Source organism: Coregonus clupeaformis, chromosome 9, assembly GCF_020615455.1.
Source record: "Coregonus clupeaformis isolate EN_2021a chromosome 9, ASM2061545v1, whole genome shotgun sequence".
Lineage (NCBI taxonomy): Eukaryota > Metazoa > Chordata > Actinopteri > Salmoniformes > Salmonidae > Coregonus > Coregonus clupeaformis.
This window is the reverse complement of record NC_059200.1, coordinates 46,173,975-46,200,631: the sequence shown is the minus strand read 5'-3', so window position 1 is coordinate 46,200,631 and position 26,657 is coordinate 46,173,975. Positions and strand designations below refer to the sequence as shown.

Sequence of the window (26,657 nt, the reverse complement as noted above, 5' to 3'; positions counted from 1 at the left end):
ATGCTTAGAATTCAATTTCGCCTAAATGGCATAAAATAATGTATCCCTTTTCAGATTACCACTACAATCTGTTCTTAGGACAAAACAAACAAACAAAAAAAACTTGTGTAGAAAGTAAACATCCGCACCTCGATGGTGTCAACTGTGCTTATGTCTGCGTAATGAGGAAGTAGGGAAAAAATGAAAACTTCTGACAACCGAACTCGCTGCCCAGACTTACATAATTACAAAGAGGAGATTCTCCTGATTAAAATGGTGTCCGACTTCAAAAAATCTAAATATACACATTGAGAGATATTTGGCTAAATAGACCGGCATGCTTCTCCATAGGAAAACAATGGGCGGAGCTCAGGGTTCCAATGGCAAAAGGTATTTTGGTGCTAGCATTTGATGACAGCCGAGCTCACTGCCCAGACTTACATAATTACAAAGAGTAGATTCTCCTGATTAATATGGTGTCCGACTTGAAAAAATCTAAATATACACATTGCGAGATATTTTGCGAAATAGACAGACATACCTATATTTCCCCTATAGAAAACAATGGGACGACCTCAGAGTTCCAAGAGTAATTTTTTGTTGTTGTTGACGTTTTAACTACCAGCGTGGGCAGGTCTCATTGCCACCAATAGCAAAGTAGGCATTGTGACGTAGAACAATGGGCTGGGAATAGAACCTTCTGAAGGCGAGTTGGTGCCACAGTACTCAATAGAACTAATAGGAGATGGCAGGGTGAAAAATGCCCTAAAATAAGGCCTGTTATTTTGTGCTTACTTTAAAACTATGACAAGCAGCTGGGACATATGGTAATATTATGAAACTGGGCTCCACGGCGGATGCAATGATATAGTTTTTATCAGAAGAAAAGCATTGTTAAAAATGTCGTGTCCAGCCTACCTACAGGGGTTAATGTAGGAGTGGGAGGTATGGGAGCCTTCTGAGTAGTCCTAAGCTGTGTTCGAATACCCATACTAACATACTGTATACTACATACTTAATGAGTATATACTACACACTATATACTATTAGTTAATTTTAGTATACTGTAAACGAACGGTATCCTTTCAGTTGAGCGTACTAGCGCTCCACCAGTTTACCGGAAGTTGATGCTCTTGCTAGCTTATAGCATAACAAATTACTAGCTAGACATTTTATGATTTCGGATGTGTTCGTAAATTCAATCTGGAGTGCCAGAGTGAGCTCAGAGTGCACTCTGGGCGTTCGTAAATCCAGAGCGTTTTCAGATTGTCAGTTCGTAAATTCAGAGCATTTCGCTCTCGGAGCGTACACTGGATGCTCTGGCCGAGGAGTAGGGTTGATCCGAGCGTTCTGACCTCTCAACGGCAGTCAAACACCCAAGCTAACTGGCTAACGTTGGCTAGCTACTCCCAGACACAAATGAGAGAACACCTCACTCTGACCATTTTACTCACCCTAGCAGAGCTGGTTAGGCTGTTTTCATGTTATCTAGAGTATAACTGTGCTGCTGGCAACAATTTAATTACTCTTTTTTTTGTCACTGCTTTTTTGCAGACGTTTACTGACAACGGCCATATTCAACAGGTGAGCGTTCATAAATTCATCAGTTATTCTGCGCTCTCTGAAATCGGAGTAGAAAGCCAGAATTAACAATGTCCATTAAGAACGCACAACTACTATACTACTTAGCTAAGAATGACACGAATAATCAAGTCAATAAACGTTGGGTAGTTAGTTAGATAGCATATAGTTGCCTGGCAAGTTCGATGTATTAGTAGTGTTAGAAATAGCGTTAGTTCAAATCTGGTATTGGAATAAGAGAAAACATGATCAAGAGGTATTCAATTCAAGCTAAATGTATTATATGCAAATGTATATATGATAAGTATGAAGGTTCATATACGGGCTCACTAAAATACCACGCAGGGCAGACAGAGAACTGATCCATTGTTCTAAGTTCTTCTCCAAATACTCTGACAGAGATAGTTCCCGCTCCCTGCTGGCCTATCAGAGTAGAGACTGAGCGTGGTTTAGACTTACTCAGCCTATCGTTGGTGCACAGGCTGGTCCCAGCCCCTTGGCGCTTCACTGTTGCCAGGCATAAGTTGTTATCATCACACCTTGTCCCGAGTCAGCACCCATAGACACAGTTCCCCTGTACTTTCCCACCCTAACTATACTCTTTGTACCTACGTCCTTGGACGGTTCACAAAGAGGCAGTGTTCGTGTATGTGAGACACAAGTTCTTATCTCCCCCTACTCCCTAACTGCTCCTCACATGAATCACAGCTTGTTATGTTAAACAGTCTATATCAGTACAGCACAAACCTATTATGTTTAATCATTAATGTATTCTTTCTAAGCTAGGCATCACATCTAGTTATAAGAAAATAGATTCCCACAATCCCCCTTTTCACACCCACTGGGTGTGAACCCAAAATAAGAAAACCCCAAATAAGAAATTTCAGGGAAATGTAGGGTGTCACTCATTAAAATACAATACAAACATAAAGAATCACACTTTTATTAATAGGTAATAATGATAATAAAAAGGCCTTCAGTCCTTCCATCTACACCCAACTTGTACTAGGTTGGCTACCAGCCACCCAGGAACATCAAACCTTCACATAAGGAAAGACAAACATTCACAATGGTTAACTTGATTAATAAAGCATAAAACACAGGATTAATAGAACACAAAACACAAGATTAATAAAACATAAAACACAAAGATTAATACATTTTGGCCCCCTTTAGACACCCTCTAGGGTGTCACTCCACCACCTCACCAATAGCAAACCAAGGGTCATCCTCAGTCAACTTCATCTCAGTATCTGCATCCTCTTCTTGAGCCCCTAGGAGGGGCATCATACCAGCAGTATGCACGACATCTGTAACAGACTTTCTCAAACAAGGAATTACACAGGCAGTACAGCACATTAATATTAGAAACTACTACGGTCAGAAATCCAGTAACCACCAATGATGCGAACTTAAAAATTCTATAGACACCACCCCTTTCTGCCTGATCTAGAGCCAACCTCTTTTTACTAAGTCATAAGAGTGAGATGGCGGATAATTGTTCAAAAGATCCCTTCCGTTGCATCCCTAGTCCAGCCAATAAATCGTTGTTGGTCGTAAGATATAATTAATCCAATTCACAATTTTGTTTATTGTCACCCATCAAAATAACGTGGTAGTAAACCCTTCCCCTAATTGTTTCATAGCTCAGTATCCATCCGATACCCCCCTTGGTATCCCAATCGCATCCATCTAAATAGGGCTATTCTCCTTCTTGTTAAAACTCCTCCTACATCTGTTTAATCCTTGGTTCCTGGTGACTAATTCTAACTAGCTGAACCAGTATAACCAGTGTGCACGTATCTAGCCACCCCTTTGGAATTGTCTGCCTTACACTGCCTTTACTGGCACACGCCCACCACACATCGGTTACAGGGGCTGTAAGGTTCAGAATTCTCTCCTGTGCTTCCGAACTTAAGTCTCCAATTGATAATTGGTGATGTCTTTGTTTCTCTTTACCCCCCATCTGGATGTTCAGCCCCCCTCGGTCTCATATCCCCATCCCCAAGTGTATTTAAACACCTGAGTCTAGGAACAATCCGCTGTGGGGTCCAAACATGAATATAATAGGATTTTATAATCCCAATTTGCTTATTGACATGTACCCCACCCGTTGGCTACGTTCCCAACCCTTATTTTGAATCTGACAGTCTGCCCTTCTCTGACTCCCATTTTGTAGGCCACTTGTCCTTGACGGTCAGTATGTCGGGTCGCTTCTCTTCTACTTCTTAACAATGGTAAGGGCATAGCATAATTGGTGGTGGATCTTGACATATCAAGACCATTACCGAGACTATGATGCAACTCAAGTTATCCATATTCCCAAAAACCGCCAACCCTCTCCTGTCCTCAGTCTTTCTGCTTGGTACTACCCCATACTCACACCTCTATAAACACCCCACAGTGATGAAAGGTCGGGGTAGGGGATCTTCGTTAACAGAGTTTACCCCCAGACCCTATTGGTTCCAGTTCTTCTCTTTAACTCTGTGTGTGTTCAACGGTGTTGGCATGTGGGCCTACCTTTTTGCAGTGGGTAACGTTGACCCAAGTGGCTCTCTCAGCTATTCTAATGGCAAAGGCAGTGACCAATATAACCTGATAGGGCCCTTCCCAACAGGCCTGCTTCCAGTTTTTCTTCTTTAGGGACTGGATGCTCACCAGTCACCTGGTTAGATAGAGTGGGTCACCTTCTCCTTTAGTTCACCTGTGGGGCACAAAACCTCTGACATACGGGTGTGGTTAATAAATTATCTTCACACATGTTCAACTCTCAATTTTTTTTTAAAAAGTATTTTGTCCTCTCCTTCATATATATTTATTATTTAATCCTACCATCCCCCTTTTGACACATGATTTGCCCATGTGTCAATATTACCACCTACCTAAACAATCACTTAGGTAATATTGGTAATTTATCATCCAATTGCCATCCCTTATTTATTTTTGAGACTGTCCCTTGCTTCTTTATTGCTCCTATCTTCCTGATCTCATTACCAAATAAATGATCTAGGTAATAGCTGTTTCGCATTAGATTGTGCCTTCCTCTGATTACTGCAGCTCATTGCATTAATTTAGTTTCAAATACCAACTTGTTGTTTATCAAAGCATACTAAAAATGAAATTTAAATGACAACATTTGATAATACCTAAATTTACTTCTATCCCGTAAAAGTAATCCAAGATTTGTACAATTGACTAGCAACAGGTATCCCTCATTCAGGGAAAGCTCTCTCTCTCTCTTCTGTTGTTTTATGGTTCAAATCATATTATTACCAAATTATAATCTTCTTCACACTTTTCACAGTATTATAAATTACCCTCAACTTAGTCAAATAAACTATCTTAAAGTCCTCCTCTCATGCCTTTAGAATTTACTAGTGTGGATGATTAATTAACACCAGGTTAAAACAGAGTTCAGAGGCAATTGAAATTATTCAACGAACTGTTCCATCCCATAGTATACCAAACATTACCATTATTCTAAATATTTCATAAATGTTACTTATCCCAAGTGTTCATTAAGTCCTCATGACATTCATTCTCATAAGAAATCATATATACCCCAAACTCAGCCAAAACCGAAAAACTCCATAAAATTCACTGTGCGTGCTCCTCTAAGACCTATCACCCTTGACCTGCTGAAAACCCCCAAAATTGAAACAACAAGGCTTTATAAACATCATACTAGGTGTGTTGTTTTTGTTTGAAAAAACCCAATTTGAAAAACAACAACCACAAATAGCCAGGCCCCACTTAAATACTGCCTAACTTCACTACTGCTCCCCCTAGCCCTGGGCAACATTCCAATGAGATAAGCTAATTATCTTTCTCCTGGTTATAATTTTAGTTAACCTTCAATTACCATCAGTAATCTAAAGATGGTAGTACACACAAAACATGATACAGATATCCCCAGTCCTAACCCATCAATAATTGTTTGTATCAATCTAATTTCTCATAACTAATCCATAAAACCACTCAAAATTCCTCGAGTATACAATGATTATTTAATTTATTACCCTAACTCTGCTACATGTGATCTCATCTCAAATGATCCATTATCAATTATTTGATCAACCCCCCTTTGATCTCCCCTTCTATTGTTCCTGTCCCCCCTGTAAATGTCATATTTCAGTTTTTTAGCCAATACAATCACGGTTACATCAAAAGTAATGCAATGTCTATAGTAGGGTGTAAGGTAAATTATTCCTGTTTTCTTTTTCAGCTAAACGTTTTATATCCCTCAGTTAATGGTATTTTCTCCCTAATATATCTTCATACTCTTCTTCTTTCCCTAAATGAGATTTAATCCCTTGCCTTTCCTCTACTATCCTTCTATCATTACTGGATCAATGATAATAACTGTAATAACTATTAATAATAATTGTAATAACTATTTCACATTAAATTGTGCCTTTTTCTGATAATGTTATAATTGTAGCCTATTGCATTACTTTAGTTTAAAATATAAGTTTGTTTATTTAACACATCTAGAACCCACCACAGGCTGGCGCTATTCCCCCAGCACAACAGCCAAAGCCACTTGCATCCCCTGGTCCCCGTAACGAAAATAAATTATCGTTCTAGAATTTACCAACTATTTGCATACACCACTAGTGTTAAGCAACCTATCGAATAAAGTAATAACAATTAGAATTTATCAAAACACTGCCTTTCAGTCAAGTATCTAGACCTCTACTTGAAATCCCACAGTATTTATTTATTTTTCGCTAACCAGAGCCATAAATTATTCTCCTTTGTCCTCAACTCAATTTTCACAGCTCTATCGCCATTTCAGTTCGCTATTCAATTTCTTTAACTGTTCTCTCTGAATAGGCCCTAATTAATAAAACAAATACTTGCTATCATTGATAAGCATACATTTAATGATATTCCTATCATTTGAACTATGTACTGTCTCTCACCCCTCCCCTTGCTCCTTCCTACACAACGGGGAAGCCGCGGGGACCTTTTAACATATTTTCATAGACCTTTCTAGAATACTCTAGAATACTTCTACTTAAGCTATCTAATTCAACCTTTCACATTTCTCAATCCACGTAGTAATCTAGGTCTATAGCCCCAATGCGAAAGCTTTACCCACTTTCCCTACCTGTGTTCGAACCCGGGACCTTCTACATACATCGCCAGTCACCCCACACATTCCGCGATGCTTTCAAAGTAAATTCTTCCAGTTCATAGAGCAAGTGACGTCAAATGAAAATCGCACTAGCTTTCACCTCAGCAAAAACTCTCTCCCTTCACCCATACCAACCGCCGAATTCACACATACACACAGATTTCACCTTATGCCATTGAAATGCCCAACAAAACATAATAGTTCAATGGAACCCTCTATTTGCTCTCCACTATTTATACATTACTTCCATAACCACACCAGTCATGGTCCGATCACCCATCAAACCCCATCACATGATCAAACAACGGCACAACCTTAAACTCATATGGGGCGGCAGGTAGCCCAGTAACCAAGAGCACCGTGCCAGCAACCGAGAGGTCCCGGTTCCAATCCCCGAGCCGACCAGTCGAAAAATCTGCTGATGTGCCCTCGAGCAAGGTACCCAACCCCAATTGCTCCTGCAAGTCGCTCTGGACAAGAGCGTCTGCTAAATGACCGCAAATGTAAATATTCTCTACTTTATATTTCAATCATAAACCAAATTATTTCAGTCTAATTATTTAACCAGTATTTTGCAGGGTCAAACATCAACCGTTAAATTAAATAATAAACCAAATAGCTTCAACTTAATTATTTTAAAAAACCCAGTATTATGCTATGTCGAACATCAAACGTTACAGTTCAATTACAGTGGGGAAAAAAAGTATTTAGTCAGTCACCAATTGTGCAAGTTCTCCCACTTAAAAAGATGAGAGAGGCCTGTAATTTTCATCATAGGTACACGTCAACTATGACAAACAAATTGAGGAAAAAAATCCAGAAAATCACATTGTAGGATTTTTTATGAATTTATTTGCAAATTATGGTGGAAAATAAGTATTTGGTCACCTACAAACAAGCAAGATTTCTGGCTCTCACAGACCTGTAACTTCTTCTTTAAGAGGCTCCTCTGTCCTCCACTCGTTACCTGTATTAATGGCACCTGTTTGAACTTGTTATCAGTATAAAAGACACCCGTCCACAACCTCAAACAGTCACACTCCAAACTCCACTATGGCCAAGACCAAAGAGCTGTCAAAGGACACCAGAAACAAAATTGTAGACCTGCACCAGGCTGGGAAGACTGAATCTGCAATAGGTAAGCAGCTTGGTTTGAAGAAATCAACTGTGGGAGCAATTATTAGGAAATGGAAGACATACAAGACCACTGATAATCTCTCTCGATCTGGGGCTCCATGCAAGATCTCACCCCGTGGGGTCAAAATGATCACAAGAACGGTGAGCAAAAATCCCAGAACCACACGGGGGACCAAGTGAATGACCTGCAGAGAGCTGGGACCAAAGTAACAAAGCCTACCATCAGTAACACACTACGCCGCCAGGGACTCAAATCCTGCAGTGCCAGACGTGTCCCCCTGCTTAAGCCAGTACATGTCCAGGCCCGTCTGAAGTTTGCTAGAGTGCATTTGGATGATCCAGAAGAGGATTGGGAGAATGTCATATGGTCAGATGAAACCAAAATAGAACTTTTGGTAAAAACTCAACTCGTCGTGTTTGGAGGACAAAGAATGCTGAGTTGCATCCAAAGAACACCATACCTACTGTGAAGCATGGGGGTGGAAACATCATGCTTTGGGGCTGTTTTTTCTGCAAAGGGACCAGGACGACTGATCCGTGTAAAGGAAAGAATGAATGGGGCCATGTATCGTGAGATTTTGAGTGAAAACCTCCTTCCATCAGCAAGGGCATTGAAGATGAAACGTGGCTGGGTCTTTCAGCATGACAATGATCCCAAACACACCGCCCGGGCAACGAAGGAGTGGCTTCGTAAGAAGCATTTCAAGGTCCTGGAGTGGCCTAGCCAGTCTCCAGATCTCAACCCCATAGAAAATCTTTGGAGGGAGTTGAAAGTCCATGTTGCCCAGCGACAGCCCCAAAACATCACTGCTCTAGAGGAGATCTGCATGGAGGAATGGGCCAAAATACCAGCAACAGTGTGTGAAAACCTTGTGAAGACTTACAGAAAATGTTTGACCTGTGTCATTGCCAACAAAGGGTATATAACAAAGTATTGAGAAACTTTCGTTATTGACCAAATACTTATTTTCCACCATCATTTGCAAATAAATTCATTAAAAATCCTACAATGTGATTTTCTGGATTATTTTTTCTCATTTTGTCTGTCATAGTTGACGTGTACCTATGATGAAAATGACAGGCCTCTCTCATCTTTTTAAGTGGGAGAACTTGCACAATTGGTGGCTGACTAAATACTTTTTTTCCCCACTGTATATCAGTTCAAACGTTTCAGTTTAGTCATACTAGTTATTCATTATTTTACCTTTATGTTCCCAATTGTTATTAACGGGTTATACGGTTTAAGCAACCACAAACCCAACAGTTATTCACAAATTATACAGTTTGGACAGCCACAGATGTCTTTAATTCCTAATTAGTTTTCTATCAAGGTATACAGGTTTATTAATTTTAGTAACCCGCATTCCCTCTTTTATTTCGTCTGCAAACACTCTTTTATTACACTGGGATCATTCGCACTCTCATGCATACGACAACACTCTATACTCTAAAGTGTCCCTCTGATCCTAGCCATACCTAGCCTTTGCTGGTACGTGTCAATAGCGTCACCCCTTTCTTAAAGAATTTTAAGTGCCTCCTATGAACCTAGTCATATCTAGTCTGAACTGATATGTGCCATAGCGTCGCACTGCCTATCTATTTAAAGTACCTCCTATGAGCCTCAGTCATAGCATTGCACTGTCTAACTATTTAAAGTACCTCCTATGAGCCTCAGTCATAGCGTCGCACTGTCTAACTATTTAAAGTACCTCCTATGAGCCTCAGTCATAGCGTCGCACTGTCTAACTATTTAAAGTACCTCCTATGAGCCTCAGTCATAGCGTCGCACTGTCTAATCCTACAATTCCTATGGGTTTAACCATCACAATTATCAAACATTTGCATAATATACAATGAAATCGAAGTAGTATACTGTAATCGTTGTTTATAGTACAATAGGGTTCACTTACATCAAACAGGTGCTTCACAAAATTAATTTGGATAAAGCCAATGTGCAGAACTTTAGTTATATAACAATAGGTGTCTGCTTACCTGTTTTTAGAAGCCCGGGCACTTTGTGAAACACACCGTCCGACGACAGCGATGTCCAATGGGCTGGATGAATTCCAGCGAAGTTCCGCTACCAGATCACAGTCGGAGGTCACCAATTGTTAGAAATAGCGTTAGTTCAAATCTGGTATTGGAATAAGAGAAAACATGATCAAGAGATATTCAATTCAAGCTAAATTTATTATATGCAAATGTATATATATAATAAGTATGAAGGTTCGTATACGGGCTCACTGAAATACCACGCAGGGCAGACAGAGAACTGATCCATTGTTCTACGTTCTTCTCCAAATACTCTGACAGAGATAGTTCCCGCTCCCTGCTGGCCTATCAGAGTAGAGACTGAGCGTGGTTTAGACTTACTCAGCCTATCGTTGGCGCACAGGCTGGTCCCAGCCCCTTGGCGCTTCACTGTTGCACACTGTTGCCAGGCATAAGTTGTTATCATCACACCTTGTCCCGAGTCAGCACCCATAGACACAGTTCCCCTGTACTTTCCCACCCTAACTATACTCTTTGTACCTATGTCCTTGGACGGTTCACAAAGAGGCAGTGTTCGTGTATGTGAGACACAAGTTCTTATCTCCCCCTACTCCCTAACAGCTCCTCACATGAATCACAGCTTGTTATGTTAAACAGTCTATATCAGTACAGCACAAACCTATTATGTTTAATCATTAATGTATTCTTTCTAAGCTAGGCATCACATCTAGTTATAAGAAAATAGAACCCCACAGTAGCCAACTAATGTTAGGTAGCTAGCTAACATACCATTACATACTGCTGTAATGATTTGCTATGCGGTTCGTAAGGATAGTGTAGTCAATCAATTGTCAGCCAGTCATTACTTTATTACATTGCTTAACATTTTCTTAACATTTGTCATAATTAGTTAAAGCAATGAATTTGTATCCGCTCTCGTTGGACTTCGGCTGCATATTTTCCGCCATTTTCTTCAAATCTGAAAACGTTGTGAAGCCATGCCCATTTTCTGAAGAATTGCATTATGGGCCCTAAAAGCACGGAAATAGTGTCCACTGCTTGTATACTTTGTATTTTGGCGAATTTAGTACAACATCCGGGAACTTTTGGCATACTAACTATATCCATACTATGACCAATAACCATACTACATACTCAATGTACTTCACAAATAGTACTGTTAGTGCGGTTAGTATGAGTATTCGAACACAGTTCTAGTCTCTTCACTCCACTTATTCAGTCCAGTCCACACATGGTCATGACTCACACCGTTCGCTCGCGCCTGTTACGCAATGGTCACACTCTTATCTCCAGTAAAGCTCATTCCACTTGGCTGAGCAGTGAACCCTCTCTTTTTCACCACATAAGCAGCTTCAATTAAAGATGCCTGTCAACCTGATTTCCATGCACTGGTGAGGCAGGCATTGAAAAGATAGGGACTTATACGCAAATGGCATATATTATTACTTTATAACTGACCGTTTCTACAGTGGGGAAAAAAAGTATTTAGTCAGCCACCAATTGTGCAAGTTCTCCCACTTAAAAAGATGAGAGAGGCCTGTAATTTTCATCATAGGTACACGTCAACTATGACAGAAAATCACATTGTAGGATTTTTTATGAATTTATTTGCAAATGATGGTGGAAAATAAGTATTTGGTCAATAACAAAAGTTTCTCAATACTTTGTTATATACCCTTTGTTGGCAATGACACAGGTCAAATGTTTTCTGTAAGTCTTCACAAGGTTTTCACACACTGTTGCTGGTATTTTGGCCCATTCCTCCATGCAGATCTCCTCTAGAGCAGTGATGTTTTGGGGCTGTCGCTGGGCAACACAGACTTTCAACTCCCTCCAAAGATTTTCTATGGGATTGAGATCTGGAGACTGGCTAGGCCACTCCAGGACCTTGAAATGCTTCTTACGAAGCCACTCCTTCGTTGCCCGGGCGGTGTGTTTGGGATCATTGTCATGCTGAAAGACCCAGCCACGTTTCATCTTCAATGCCCTTGCTGATGGAAGGAGGTTTTCACTCAAAATCTCACGATACATGGCCCCATTCATTCTTTCCTTTACACAGATCAGTCGTCCTGGTCCCTTTGCAGAAAAACAGCCCCAAACATGATGTTTCCACCCCCATGCTTCACAGTAGGTATGGTGTTCTTTGGATGCAACTCAGCATTCTTTGTCCTCCAAACACGACGAGTTGAGTTCTTACCAAAAAGTTCTATTTTGGTTTCATCTGACCATATGACATTCTCCCAATCCTCTTCTGGATCATCCAAATGCACTCTAGCAAACTTCAGACGGGCCTGGACATATACTGGCTTAAGCAGGGGGACACGTCTGGCACTGCAGGATTTGAGTCCCTGGCGGCGTAGTGTGTTACTGATGGTAGGCTTTGTTACTTTGGTCCCAGCTCTCTGCAGGTCATTCACTAGGTCCCCTCGTGTGGTTCTGGGATTTTTGCTCACCGTTCTTGTGATCATTTTGACCCCACGGGGTGAGATCTTGCGTGGAGCCCCAGATCGAGGCAGATTATCAGTGGTCTTGTATGTCTTCCATTTCCTAATAATTGCTCCCACAGTTGATTTCTTCAAACCAAGCTGCTTACCTATTGCAGATTCAGTCTTCCCAGCCTGGTACAGGTCTACAATTTTGTTTCTGGTGTCCTTTGACAGGTCTTTGGTCTTGGCCATAGTGGAGTTTGGAGTGTGGCTGTTTGAGGTTGTGGACAGGTGTCTTTTATACTGATAACAAGTTCAAACAGGTGCCATTAATACAGGTAACGAGTGGAGGACAGAGGAGCCTCTTAAAGAAGAAGTTACAGGTCTGTGAGAGCCAGAAATCTTGCTTGTTTGTAGGTGACCAAATACTTATTTTCCACCATAATTTGCAAATAAATTCATACAAAATCCTACAATGTGATTTTCTGGAGAAAAAAATGCTCAATTTGTCTGTCATAGTTGACGTGTACCTATGATGAAAATTACAGGCCTCTCTCATCTTTTTAAGTGGGAGAACTTGCACAATTGGTGGCGGACTAAATACTTTTTTTCCCCACTGTATAAGCATAGCAGATTAAGGCTACACTTGAGGTGATTTATTCTTTTTTTGAATTACCCCTCACTCGTGATCCTTTTTCCTAGTATAGTTACCAAGCAAAGGACATATTTTGTACAACAAATGTGCATGGGGCTGACATAAACTAGGTTTCCATCCAATTGCATAAAGAAAATATGCACATTTTCCCACCAGTGGTGTTTCCACCAAACTGACTTGTTGCGTGATGACTTAGTGCACACAAAATGTACTTTTTCGCTTAAGTTTTCATGTACCTGCAATATTCCATATGTTCAATATGAATAATAAAGTAATGTCGAGACACAGATCGCGTTAATGTTCGTTTATGTAGAAGCGTTGCATGGCTCACACACACGTTCAGTGGTAGACTGACTATCATAAACTGTAGTACTATGGATCCACCATAAGGTGTCATATTAGGTTAGTGTTGTCATAAACAGTTTAATGTTACTGCACTTGCAGTGGGGACATGGGACAGTGACTTTAGGGTGTGAGAATTCTGCCTCATCAGCCCCGGCAGCGTTGTCGGGCACGGCTGAGACTGGGACCGGGCAGGGACACGTCATGTCCCCAGCCCCCGCTGATCCTCAGGAGTCCACCCCAGATGTCATTCCAGATCCCCCCTCCACTGCTGTGGAGTCTGGGGGAACCCTCTCCCCAACTCCAGCAGCATCACCACGCAGTAGTGAACCTGTTGCTGACCGGACTCTATTCCACCAGATCATCACCAGCCAGAGCTACTTGGCGAGCTGTCGCCAGCGACAGAGGCCCTGCCTGCCTCTGACTCTCTGCCTGTCCCTGCACTAGGGGGACCATCCAGCAGCACCGGACCTGTCTGCTGCCATCTCCAATGATCGGTCCACCCCTGACCTTGGCCCATCGGGGGACCCAGCCACACCACTGTCACCAGCTGCTGACAGTACAATTTCTCCTGACCCAGCCACAGCCCTGGGTCCCATTCCAGGTGTCCAGGCTGCCCCTGCCCAGCGTGCACCACCTGACCCAGCTCCTGTCCTGGTCCTGCTGTTGCTGGACTCAACCCCCGACGTGGCTGTGGGGGACACACCAGACCACACTGGGGGCGACCATCCAGACCTCGCTCCCCAGTGTCCTGTCCCAGGGGCCTTTCAAACTCTCCCTGACCTGTGTGACCTGATAGGTTGCTAGGGAGCTTACTAGGGGGCCGGACATCTGCCCATCCTCTTGACTATAGCCTTTTGATTTGAACAGTTGAAAAGTTTTGGTGTGTGTACTAGGATATTTGATTTAATTTATATACAGTATGTTAAAGCACTTTGGCTTCACTAATAAGAATGTTATCAGTTTATCAATTATCAGTTTCTGTCTTCAGTCCTATTTAAATAGGATAGATGGCCTATATGGGGTACTATATAGGTCAAATGTGATAGGCTGCCTATAACCAGCCTGAGTAGGCCAATAACTAAATTCCCATTCAGAGTTTAGAGTAATTAATCGAATTGGAAATGAGCCCCACCTACTCAGCCAGTCAGGAGCTGCTACTGCGTAGCATACTGCATACTTTTTACTAAGCGGCACGTGCTAAATAGACGATGAGTACATAGTATGCAGTTTAAGTATGTAGTACGCTACAGTCGTGGTCAAAGGTTTTGAGAATGACACAAGTATTGGTCTTCACAAAGTTCGCTACTTCAGTGTTATGAGATATTTTTGTCAGATGTTACTATGGTATACTGAAGTATAATTACAAGCATTCCATAAGTGTCAAAGGCACTTAACAATTACACTTGACAATTACATTAAGTTTATGTAAAGAGTCAATATTTGCAGTGTTGACCCTTCTTTTTCAAGACCTCTGCAATCCGCACTGGCATGCTGTCAATTAACTTCTGGGCCACATCCTGACTGATGGCAGCCCATTCTCGCATAATCAATGCTTGGAGTTTGTCAGAATTGGTGGGTTTTTGTTTGTCCACCTGCCTCTTGAGGATCGACCACAAGTTCTCAATGGGATTAAGGTCTGGGGAGTTTCCTGGCCATGGACCCAAAATGTCGATGTTTTGTTCCCTGAGCCACTTAGTTATCACTTTTGCCTTATGGCAAGGTGCTCCATCATGCTGGAAAAGGCATTGTTCGTCACCAAACTGTTCTTGGATGGTTGGGAGAAGTTGCTCTCGGAGGATGTGTTGGTACCATTCTTTATTCATGGCTGTGTACTTAGGCAAAATTGTGAGTGAGCCCACTCCCTTGGCTGAGAAGCAACCCCACACATGTATGGTCTCAGGATGCTTTACTGTTTGCATGACACAGGACTGATGGTAGCGCTCACCTGTTCTTCTCCGAATAAGGTGTTTTCCGGATGCTTCAAATAATCGGAAAGGGGATTAATCCGAGAAAATGACTTTACCCCAGTCCTCAGCAGTCCAATCCCTGTACCTTTTGCAGAATATCAGTCTGTCCCTGATGTTTTTCCTGGAGAGAAGTGGCTTCTTTGCTGCCCTTCTTGACACCAGGCCATCCTCCAAAAGTCTTCGCCTCCCTGTGCGTGCAGATGCACTCACATCTGCCTGCTGCCATTCCTGAGCAAACTCTGCACTGGTGGTGCCCCGATCCTGCAGCTGAATCAACTTTAGGAGACGGTCCTGGCGCTTGCTGGACTTTCTTGGGCGCCCTGACGCCTTCTTCACAACAATTGAACCTCTCCCCTTGAAGTTCTTGATGATCCGATAAATAGTTGATTTAGGTGCAATCTTACAGGCAGCAATATCCTTGCCTGTGATGCCCTTTTTGTGCAAAGCAATGATGACGGCACGTGTTTCCTTGCAGGTAACCATGGTTAACAGAGGAAGAACAATGATTTTAAGCACCACCCTCCTTTTAAAGCTTCCAGTCTGTTATTCTAACTCAATCAGCATGACAGAGTGATCTCCAGCCTTATCCTCGTCAACATTCTCACCTGTGTTAACGAGAGAATCACTGACATGATGGCAGCTGGTCCTTTTGTGGCAGGGCTGAAATGCAGTGGAAATGTTTTTTTGGGGATTAAGTTCATTTTCATGGCAAAGAGGGACTTTGCAATTAATTGCAATTCATCTGATCACTCTTCATGACATTCTGGAGTATATGCAAATTGCCATCATCAAAACTGAGGCAGCAGACTTTGTGAAAATTTGTATATGTGTCATTCTCAAAACTGTAGTATGGGTATTCAGACACGGCCAGTGTCTGAAGATAAAGTATGTTCTGAAGAGGCTGTTAGACATCCTTGGGGTTTCTTCACTTTTATTTTTCAGGGAGACTTCAAAAGAAAATGGTGATCAATAGCTACTAACTTTTATTAAAGATTGACATGTTTGAAAATGATATGAATGTTTTGTTTTTGGTGTTAGATTTGATTGTGGGTCATTTGAGGCATTTCTCCAGTCCAATCCACCCAGGTCATTATTCTCCTCAATTTAACTTTTAAAGTTTTTTCCCACTTTTTGTATTTAGTTACTTCCTAAAAGATCTCAAAGTCCTCTACCCACCAATACAACTCTGCCCCAATTCCTCCCCTCCCTCTTTGGCTCGCTGAAAGGATGAATGATGCAGACTTTGGCTCACATACAAAACAATGTCTGTTCTCTTTTATTATCATCCAAGCATGCCTGAATCTAGCTCTACCTGAAGTATAGATGAGACCCACATTACTCTGGTCCACGTCAAGGTTCTGCTCTTAGGGTTGATGTGTCATCGAGTGCTATGTGAGAGGTCCTCATGTACCGCTCTGCTCTCGCCGCCGACAGGCTGTCGTCTGCTAATGTACGCCAGAGTGGGAGCCAGCACAAATATGGTATAATTGAATCCCTGATGCCACTCTTTTTCTCTTCCCCATCACTCTCTACAGTCTCCTTTTCTAGAAGTCTTCATGTCAGCTCGCCTGCCTGCGCTCTCTCTCTCTCTGTTTGTGTGTGAATAAGCAGCCACACTGGGTTTTGTGCTGAGTGAAGCCTGAGCTATTGCAACTCAAACAGTCAGATGCTTCATCACCCTCCACTGTACTCTGTTCACTTGAGTGACATGTCACCCAGAAAATATGTTTAGATCACTCACAAGCCTAAATTGGACATGCTTCTAGGATCTTGTTGTCTATTTGAAGACAGATAGCTCACATCTATTTTTAGTGTTTCATACTTTTGAAGTTCTGTGAAAGTATAAGTCTCTGATGGGGGAATGGTATGATCAGTTGACAAGAGCTATGCTTCTTTAAATAAGCTATGGTGGAACGATGAGGCTTGAACTCTTGTTGTCTCATTTCTGGACAAATAAAATTCCCCCAAATTCCCATTTCTATCCAGACAAGGCCTGCCCGTAACATTTAATCTCTCTGATTTACCTATATGTACTGGAATGTATCCATCTTACACACTACATTGTATAATGATTCAGTGATGAGAGACACTGAAAAGTATAGTTCCCACTGTTTCTGGGATATGAAATGGCAGAAAGGTTGTTTGCCAACACCTGCTTTCTATTCCACTTGTGTATATTGACATAATGAAGGGAATATGAGAAGGTGTCGCCACAGTGGAAGGTTGAAGCGGACCCCCAGCCTGCGAGGAGAATCCCACAGTCACGGGACCATACATGCAGCTCAGTGATAAGCCAAGCCATTTACTGCATTAGGTATCAAATGCACTGTGTATGGAAACCAGCCTTGCATCTCCTACATCTTAGAGGAGCTATCAATGGGTTGCACCCCCCTGCGGCCTGCAGCCCAGTACATTACTTCACTTCAAGTCTTCATTGGTTGAAAATACGTTTCCCTCACCTATTTTTTTCACTGGACTTTGATCAGCTGCTGATGAAATAGTGTCAGTGTGAACTCCAGCTCTGTGTTAGAAAACTAGAGATTATTGGATAAAAGGTGGTCTGACCTACCTCCCCACTCCCCTCAATCCCTATTCCACTACAGACAAAGAGAATGATGACAATACCTGCCTGAGATACAATCTGTCGTATTAATAAAGATAAAATAATGACTTGGTATGGGTAATGGAGTTTGGTTAGAAACGCTGTAAGTAGAGAGCCAACATATGTATGCAGCCAGCTAGGTTTCAGCATGAAATGGCTGTTCAGTGCTGTGGCCACTGAGTTAACTCCCTGCTGTAGTTAGAATCTGGACGCCTTCCCTGTCGAGGGAGCAGGACTACTTTAATATCTTTGAAAGGATCTCGATGATGCCGAGGTGTGGTAGTCAATCTGTTATAAAAGATTTGATTTAGGGATTCTACTGTAGTAGGACAGTTACACTATCACAGTGAGGGGGTGTGTGAGTGGGTCATAGTTTGATAAATATGCTTATTCTAGGGATCTGATCGTGTTTTAATGAGCTCCACATAGCTGTTTGTTTTGATGTTTTACAGAAATCTGGTTCATCTGTTCTATTTTGTGTGTGCGTCATTGCATGCACACCTTGTGCTGTGCTGTCTTCAGGTTCTTTACCCTTATGCTATGACAGTCATTATCTTTATCAAACTGTGTCACAAACAGAGCAGTATGCCGAGTGTGAGGGGTCATGTGGTGTGGTCCTTATGATTAAGTGAGAGCTAGGGTGGGTGATATGCTGATTATGTGAGTAGCTTAGAGAGTGATGGGTTAGACAAGAGCCAATCACAATATTCCCTAAGAACACAATGAATAATTCCAGTCAGGGATCTAGAATCATAATCAAATCTACCGGTCTAGTAGTCTGATCACTTTTCTGTAGTTGTCCTTATATGTTTATAGTCAAGGTAACAAACCTCTTTAGCCCACATCCGAAGCCAGGGAGAGGAGGAGCAACCATTAAGAAAGAGAGGAGCTATGAGAGAGGTGCTATGATCCATCTTCTGCATCAGTGCCACACACACATAAACAGCATCAATTCCATTTGCCACAAGTCGCCAAAGTGAAAGCCTTTAACAACACCCAACATGAGACACCAGCCATGGCAGATGAAAGAGCCTGTATGTAGAGCCAGATAAAATACATTATTCAACACCAGGTCCCAGAACAACAATCCAACCATCCTCATCATGTGATGTCACTTCAGCTTAGAGGTGTGAGCCAAGACGAGGAAGAGAAGAGAGACAGATGGGGTCCTTCTAACCAACTAGGCATGCCTGTTCTTCCATCCATTCATAAGGCTGGAGGGGGAAAAACAAGATGAAATGGATTCCAGAGGGAAGCAGCAAAGACATGCCCCTAGCCAAGACAGATGCAGTGGACCATGGCACTATCAGAGGAACAGAGGAGACTCGCCCTCCAAAAGCATGACAGTGGTAAATAGGCAGAATAATGACTGTCAACCCCTAACTGCCTTGGGGAACAGTCTGCGACTGACTATACATGCAGTATGTGTAAGACAAAATGCACCGCCCATTTCCCCTTTTTTTTCCTAGCTGGGAAGAAACTGAAATATTTCACAGATTGAAATCCCCCTCCTTTGGCAACGGCAATCTATACAGTGTATTGCCGTCTACTTAGCTGCAGAACTTGCTGACTGCCAGGCTCCAAATATCAGAACCGCCCTCCCTATGTGTGTGTGCTGCTGCCTGGGAAGTGGACTCTTATGTAAGCCCCAGGTGACTGTTGTTGCCCTGGATAGAGTTATCACCAAGGGGACAACTCACTGTGCCAACTTCCCAGATCCCCCTGCACCACACCTCCTTTCCTTCCTTCATCTTACCCACGTCATACACTTGTACTACTAGAAGCTGAGAGACAGACATGCTCTGTAGGAGGGATGGTATTGCAGACAAGATGAGTGTAAGAAAAACCTTCTTGGGTTGCAGAAATGTCAATAAATCCAGTCACGTATTCCACTTATAGCAATCCTTTAAACGGAACCTGAATACTGACAAGCAGGAGCAGTTACAACATCACTGCATGGAACGGAAGCATTGAGACAGTGTGTGTAAAATATAAAACATTATTTAACAACCTACCATGCTGTATGAGAAGACTACAAAAGGGAGGCTGTGTATGCATCTACAGTATCAGTGCTGTTGTTGTTTTTCCCCTCCCCTCCCTCTCATCATCTCCTGGGCTCTGCAGTAGTTTGGCTCCAGCAGTCCCACACCCCAGGGGGTCTCACCACAGACCAACAGCATCACCTACACACCTGGTGCACCAGGCAGGGACACACACAGCCTTCCGTTTCCCTGCAGAAGCCAAGGGGACAGCATAGCAGAGCAGCAGTACTGCAGCTGAGGAAACACTGCCATCTGCTGGTAGGTATATGCAAAGGCGGTTGAATGCAACTGCTGTTGACACGGGTCACTAAAAGGCGCTCGCGTGCATGGGCAATCCGATGTCTACATTGGCAGTGCAGCATTTTCTGGTGATAAAGCCTCTGCAGAGGTCAGGGCATTCATACCTCCCGCCCCCATCTACCGTCAACCAATAATGTCAATGCGGAGCTATACGGAGCTCTCCACAATGTTACAAAACTTGGGAGACACTGTGATGCAGTACAGAGCTCAATTAGGCATCTGCATGCATCTGGAGGCTGCGCGATTGCGTCACACCTTCCATACCGAGTCTCCGACCAATTTCGGTTCAAGTTTAAATTGTCTTTACAGGTGTGCGCATGCATAGAGGTTCGGTAACAGTTTGCTCATAGTTTGACTCGGCTAGGCGAGGCAAACGTCTGTGCTCGCATGCTCCCTAAAGTTGAAGAGGCGTAGACTTCGGCCACCGAACTTCGATTTGCCTTCTGAAAAAAATGTCGTGTGCACGAACATCCGAAAAAAAAACGTGCCGAACACCAAAATGAACAAAAACGTCACAAAATGTTGTCATAACATATGCGTGAACTGTTTAGACTGGGAAGCATTCGACAGGCTAAAGGCAATACAGCAGGTTATACTGTCGATCTGGCTCAAACCAGATTGTCATTAGACAACCCTAGTATCACCATGCTACTATCACCATGTTCCCAGCTACCCATCCTCTTCACAAATACTGCTGTTCTAATCCAGGGAGATTAAATGGAAAGGACTATTTGGATATTTACACTTCCTTTTATGAACTCATTGTAGTAGACTTTTAAAACGTGTTCCGTATTCGACATATAATGCTGTATGAAGCAATAGACAGTAGATGTACATCAATAACATTGAACAAATTGCATATTCAGCCTTTGGATACACCCCGGTTTTGTAAATTAATAACATTTTCATATCCTGGTGCTGACTAGCATGAGGTTTAGAGAGGGAGGTACGAAATTAGATTAACGTGATTGTCAGCCGCAGGGTATTGTCTGAGATAGAATTATAAAAAAAATAATACAAATCTGTAAATAGGTTTTTATTATTTCATGGCGTAAATGGATTGTTTCATAAACGTGACTATGAACTTAATTTACCAACATTTATAACCCTTGTCTGGTAAAGTAATTATAATGTTACAGATACTAAATGGGCTAAAACACTAAGCCTACAGCAAGTCCCCACTCCCAAATAAAGAATAGTATTCCTAACCAAATGGTTCTTCTTAACTAAACCAACTCATCATTAATTTAACATATACTGAGTCATCTTTAAGAGGAAAGTCCTCAGAAACCTTGGATGATAATGAGGGCTCATAAGAAACCAAATGGGCACCTGTGGTATGATGACCCTCAGACACCTGCAAAAATCACAATAAACATCTGTGACATAGTAATATGCAGACACCTGTGATGTACAAATAAAATGACATGAGCCTCTGAAGGTTCTATACACAGCCAAGGTTGTTCTATTCGGAATATTCTAATATCCCATAACATACATGAATGCGACGTTGTCCTAACCTGGATTAATGAACCTAGTACACAGCCATGTTGTCAGGAGCACTCCAGTGCAGTGGACACCTGGTAGGTCTGGCTCTTCATCCTCCTCTTCATCTCTCGGATCATCTGACAGATGGCCAGGGGGTAGCAGCAGTACACCGTGGTCCAGTCCTCACAGACACTGCCCTACACACACACACAGACACAGGGCCGGGTCACATTTGCTCTCAGGCAAAATGGGGTTTAGCCATCTTCAGCCTGGCTGCAGAACAAATGTGGTGGCATTGTCTTTTACTGAGTCCTTTCATAACAAATCAGAAACAAATTGACAACCGCATGCCATATAAAATAAATGATGAAGTGATCCACTGTTGGTAGAGAGGGAGAAAGTAAATGTGAGTGACACATTTCATTGTACACTAGCATAAAGTCCAACCTAAATATCTTGAAATAAAGACAGTGATACTGAATTGTTCTGTGAGTGAACACTGCTTTTGTGCCCATGACACCACCCACTGGGCACACACTGATTGAATCAACATTGTTTCCACGTCATTTCAATGAAATTACGTTGAACAAATGTGGAATAGACGTTGAATTGACATCTGTGCCCAGTGAGCAGCAGTTGTCTCTTGGGTCTCTAAGCCTTTAGGGGCGATATCTACTAAGCTAACGTTTTTAAATTGTTTTAAAGACTGTTATACCGTGGATCATTTAGCTATTTGATTTAGGACCCCTGTAGATATCAAAACAAATATTACAAAATGATTTGATGAAACATTGAATTTGGCCATACTGTTATAGCCATAGAAACGCAATGAATAACACATTCATACATGGCAAAACTGATAGTAAAAGAAATACATCAAAAGGAAGTATGTTTTCAAGTGTCTGTCCTATATCTGAGAGATATAAGAAAGCTCAGGAACATATTTTCTTTACCCATATTTGACCCCTTTAGTTTTGGCACATTCTACAGTATCTCCTATTCATTTTTACTGTCCGGTACTGGGTTACCGTCAGACGAGTCTTGTGAAACAGCCGCCATATCCGTGTTTGTGAGAGTCTTAGTTTTCGATTGTGGGGTCCAAATTGTTTCTGGCTCAAACCGTTTGGACTTCAGATGTTTTTGTGAAAAGTAACCTTTCGGCATCCTCTCATGTCTGACAAACACCGATCTTGGAAAACGCCTGTCTACTGCATAGGCAAATGGCCAACACCGGCGGATTCAGTGGATTGAGACGCAGCCCATGCAAAAAACAGAACGTCTTTTGCTTACACCCAGGGTCCATACTTGCGAACATTAGAAAACGTTTAAGTAAAAAAAAAATCTGCCAATTAAAATACAACGTGATAAAACGCAGCATGTTAGCTGTTCCCATTAGATAACCTGGCACATTTAGCCCTATGCTAACCTGACCTGCTGGCAGTGATTATGTCAAATTCTGCATTAGCCTATCAAAGATAGATTTTAAATCGACCAACCAATGGCATTTCGAGAGCTTGGAACTATAAGGTTCTATCTGCAAAAATATGATTCTGAGATAATTGGCTTTAAAGTTCCAAACTCTTATTGGTTTAAATGGTGCAAATATCTTGTATTCTTTTGAACTTAACAACATGAATTTGGTTATTTAGACTACTATGTAGGTAGAGAACATGGGACAGAACAAGGCTGTCAATAACAAAATGTTGACAAAGATGCAGATACAACCAAGCTTTACATTTCTGAAAATAGGTCAACTTGGCCACCAGAGGGATATTTTAAGCCTCCAGATTCAAGGTTTACTTTTGTTCCACTTGGTCTGTCACAATTGTACTGTGCCAATATTTCATGACACATCCTTGACTAGGCTACTAGCTACTAATGTTCAAGAGCCAGGTTTTCGCACATATGACAAAATCCCACGTTTTTACTTATCCGTTTCAAACACATCCATGTGCTTTTTCGGGAAAAAGAGAAGAGGTCTATACAACATTTAAGTTAATCATACATTGTAAAAAGAGTTGAAGAGCCTTATGGTCTTGGCAAATAGCTGTCATGTACCTCCATTACTGAATCAACTTTAGGAGACGGTCTTGGCGCTTGCTGGACCTTCTTGGGCGCACTGAAGCCTTCTTCGCAACAATTGAACCTCTCTCCTTGAAGTTCTTGATGATTCGATAAATGGTTGATTTAGGTGCAATCTTACTAGCAGCAATATCCTTGCCTGTGAAGCCCTTTGAAGCCCTTTGATTTAAAGCTTCCAGTCGGTTATTCTAACTCAATCAGCATGACAGAGTGATCTCCAGCCTTGTCCTCGTCAACACTCTCACCTGTGTTAACGAGAGAATCACTGACATGATGGCAGCTGGTCCTTTTGTGGCAGGGCTGAAATGCAGTGGAAATGTTTTTTTGGGGATTAAGTTCATTTTCATGGCAAAGAGGGACTTTGCAATTAATTGCAATTCATCTGATCAATCTTCATGACATTCTGGAGTATATGCAAATTGCCATCATCAAAACTGAGGCAGCAGACTTTGTGAACATTTATATTTGTGTCATTCTCAAAACTTTTGACCACGAAAGTAGGCCTAATAAACTTGATTATTAGCAGTGCTTGTCTACAAGGCTGAAGAAAGATGCAGCTCCTCATTAAATGTATTCTTAATCTTCATTTTCAATGTGTTGGCTGCACTTCCCTTTACTACACACTAAATGTAATTCTACATTTCAAAGGAAAAACCTATATCTCACCTGGGATTTGAACTTGCAGCAAACCGCGACAATTACCAGGAGTTCACTATACTGAAAATGTGATGCATGTTTTAGTATCATTGATTAGCAGATGGTGTCGTTTGACTTCTGTCAAGGAAGTGTTCGATCACGTCCAACTACAGCAACATTTGTAATTGGCTGATGCAGAATTTGTTACAGGAAATAATCACTGCAGGCTGGTCAGGTTAGCATAGGGCTCAATGTGTCAGGTTATCTATTGGGAACAGCTAACATGTAGCGTTTTATCATGTGCAACTACGTCAATGATTTTAATTGGCTGAGGTGCATTTTGAATGGAGAAAAAGTTCAAACGTAATTTTTTTCTAATGTTTGCAAGTATGGACCCACAGGGTTTTATTTAATAAAACATGATGACGTCACCGATTTCCCCACAGACATCGACCTTAATAACACCCATTAACCCTCCTCTTCATTATTGCGTAACAATCCTCACCCGTATCTTGTATCTCTCCCTGATGCCCACCCGCATGGCGAACGTGGAGCCAGGGAGCAGGGGCAAACACAGACACTCCCCGTACTGGTGGGCCAGACTCAGGTCCAAGCAGCAGGGCGCAAAGGCCCCTAAGAGACCTGCATGGGCGGAAAGAGAAATATAGGGCTAGGTTTAGTTCTCTGCAATTCTCCACAACATAGTAGTAGTCGGTTAAAGACAACTTTTCTAATTTGAATACATGTTTAGCAACCCTACAGAGTTTTGATAGATTGATGTGGTATAATGCAAGAAAATCGTCATCTTTATGAAAAACCCTCTATAAAAACACTGAACTTCTTTAATTAACAAAGGTAGAGCATAACAGGCATTAGGCCTATGTAAGATAGCAGTATAGCTATCCACCATTTGACTAGTTCAGTTACCCAAACCGGTAACTTTGTGGCTTTCACATTTAGCCTGAGTGTGTGTGCAATGCACTGAGATAAGCCCAGGGCTGTCTGCCTCACATGTAGTCTTGTCTCCACACACGTTGAACAGGCTGCTATTCCAGTCCCCTCCAGTCTGAGTGATGGTGGTCACTGTCGTCTTGGTTACCCCCAGGCCAGGCTGTGTGAGCACGGGAAGTTCCATCGTAGCAGCGGCACTCTGTGGGTTCCAGCCTGCACTTCCTGTTCCTATGTCCCAGCCCCCGGCTTCCTCCTCATCACCTGGGGCCTGCTGCGGTGTTGCTTTGGTGACTGGTGCATAACTGAGATAAACAAGACAAACAGCAGTGGCCTTTAAAGTATAGAAATGAATGTAGGATTAGCAGTACTGCAATGTGGCTCGTATAGGGGAATATAAATAAACATAACACCTCAAAAAGGGCTTAAGAACATGTTGGAATGATTACAATGGTAATGGCCAAACACTTACTGGTCTGTGGTGGCTGTGACTATGGCTGTGGTATCCTCCATGCTGACTGCTGCTCCCTGCCAGGGAAGGAGGGGGGAGACTGGGTGAGCTTCCCACTAAGATGGGGTGTGCGCCTCCAGATAGGGCTGGAGCTCAGCAGCCCTGCCAGTGGCTGCTCTTGGAAGATAAAACATTTTGGTCCTCCTTTACTAGGGGCTCGTAACGCCCTCTTAATACAGTGTGAAATTGCAAATGCCACACCACCAGTGTAGGGGCCAAGGCCAGGCCAGAGCTTTTCAGCCAGCTAGAGAGCCTGTGGATCAGTAGGTTCATACCCCCAACAGAGAGCTCTCCCGCAGAGAAAAAATACTCACACAGGCATAGACAGCAGTGACAAAGAGAAAATCATTGTAAAAGAAAAATGCAACACTTACCTCAATCACATACACCAGCAAAGTGCTACCATGGAGATCTGTAGTAACGGCAAATTAGTCTCTCACAACCAAAGACACACACTAAGTGAGCGTCTGCATGTACTGTTGTGGTTGCTGTCTTAAAGCATTTCCTCTTAACGCATGCACAGCGCACATCGACCTAATCAGATCTGCTTTGACAGTCTGTATGACAGTAATGTGCTGGGGAGGCTCGTGGTAAATTAAGAAACATCTCACCATGCTTCTCTGAAAAGCCGAGAACATTTTCTGTTGAAAGCAAAAAGCAGAATGTTTCTATAAACACACACTACAAAGTAGAGATAAAGGTAGACTGTGTTTCAACTGCATGACTGATTTCCAAAGGGCATCTAATTAGCAGTGCTCATACTGCCAGTAGATTGGCTTCAGTCCATTATAGAGATTTTATTTCA

General features: G+C 42.2%; 1 protein-coding gene across 4 annotated transcripts; it reads right to left on the bottom strand.

Annotated features, from left to right (window-relative positions):
* Window positions 1-21,208: 21,208 nt before the first annotated feature.
* On the bottom strand, window positions 21,209-26,374 carry LOC121574038 (PLAC8-like protein 1). 4 transcript variants are annotated; one of them, XM_041886575.2, is made up of 6 exons: window positions 26,227-26,372; window positions 25,814-25,869; window positions 25,405-25,646; window positions 24,899-25,035; window positions 21,708-21,872; window positions 21,209-21,544 (listed from the first exon to the last, which is right to left on the bottom strand). In XM_041886575.2, the coding sequence occupies exons 2-5, from the start codon at window positions 25,852-25,854 to the stop codon at window positions 21,741-21,743; spliced, it is 552 nt and encodes a 183-aa protein (XP_041742509.1). In that variant the 5' UTR covers window positions 25,855-25,869; window positions 26,227-26,372; the 3' UTR covers window positions 21,209-21,544; window positions 21,708-21,740. The 4 variants fall into 4 exon arrangements, with proteins under 4 accessions (XP_041742509.1, XP_041742507.1, XP_041742508.1 ...); XM_041886573.2 differs by having other exon boundaries at window positions 21,209-21,872; XM_041886574.2 differs by having other exon boundaries at window positions 21,209-21,872; window positions 25,814-25,969; window positions 26,227-26,371.
* Between the last annotated feature and the right edge of the window lie 283 nt (window positions 26,375-26,657).

Bases quoted from the DNA above. Each gene is read 5' to 3' on its own strand.
- LOC121574038 (XM_041886573.2), bottom strand. From the start codon at position 25,854: ATGGAGGATACCACAGCCATAGTCACAGCCACCACAGACCA. The intron at 25,647-25,813 runs GTAAGTGTTTGG...TGTTTATCTCAG, and splicing joins GTCACAGCCACCACAGACCA to TTATGCACCAGTCACCAAAG. The intron at 25,036-25,404 runs GTGAGGCAGACA...CCGCCCATGCAG, and splicing joins GTGTGGAGACAAGACTACAT to GTCTCTTAGGGGCCTTTGCG.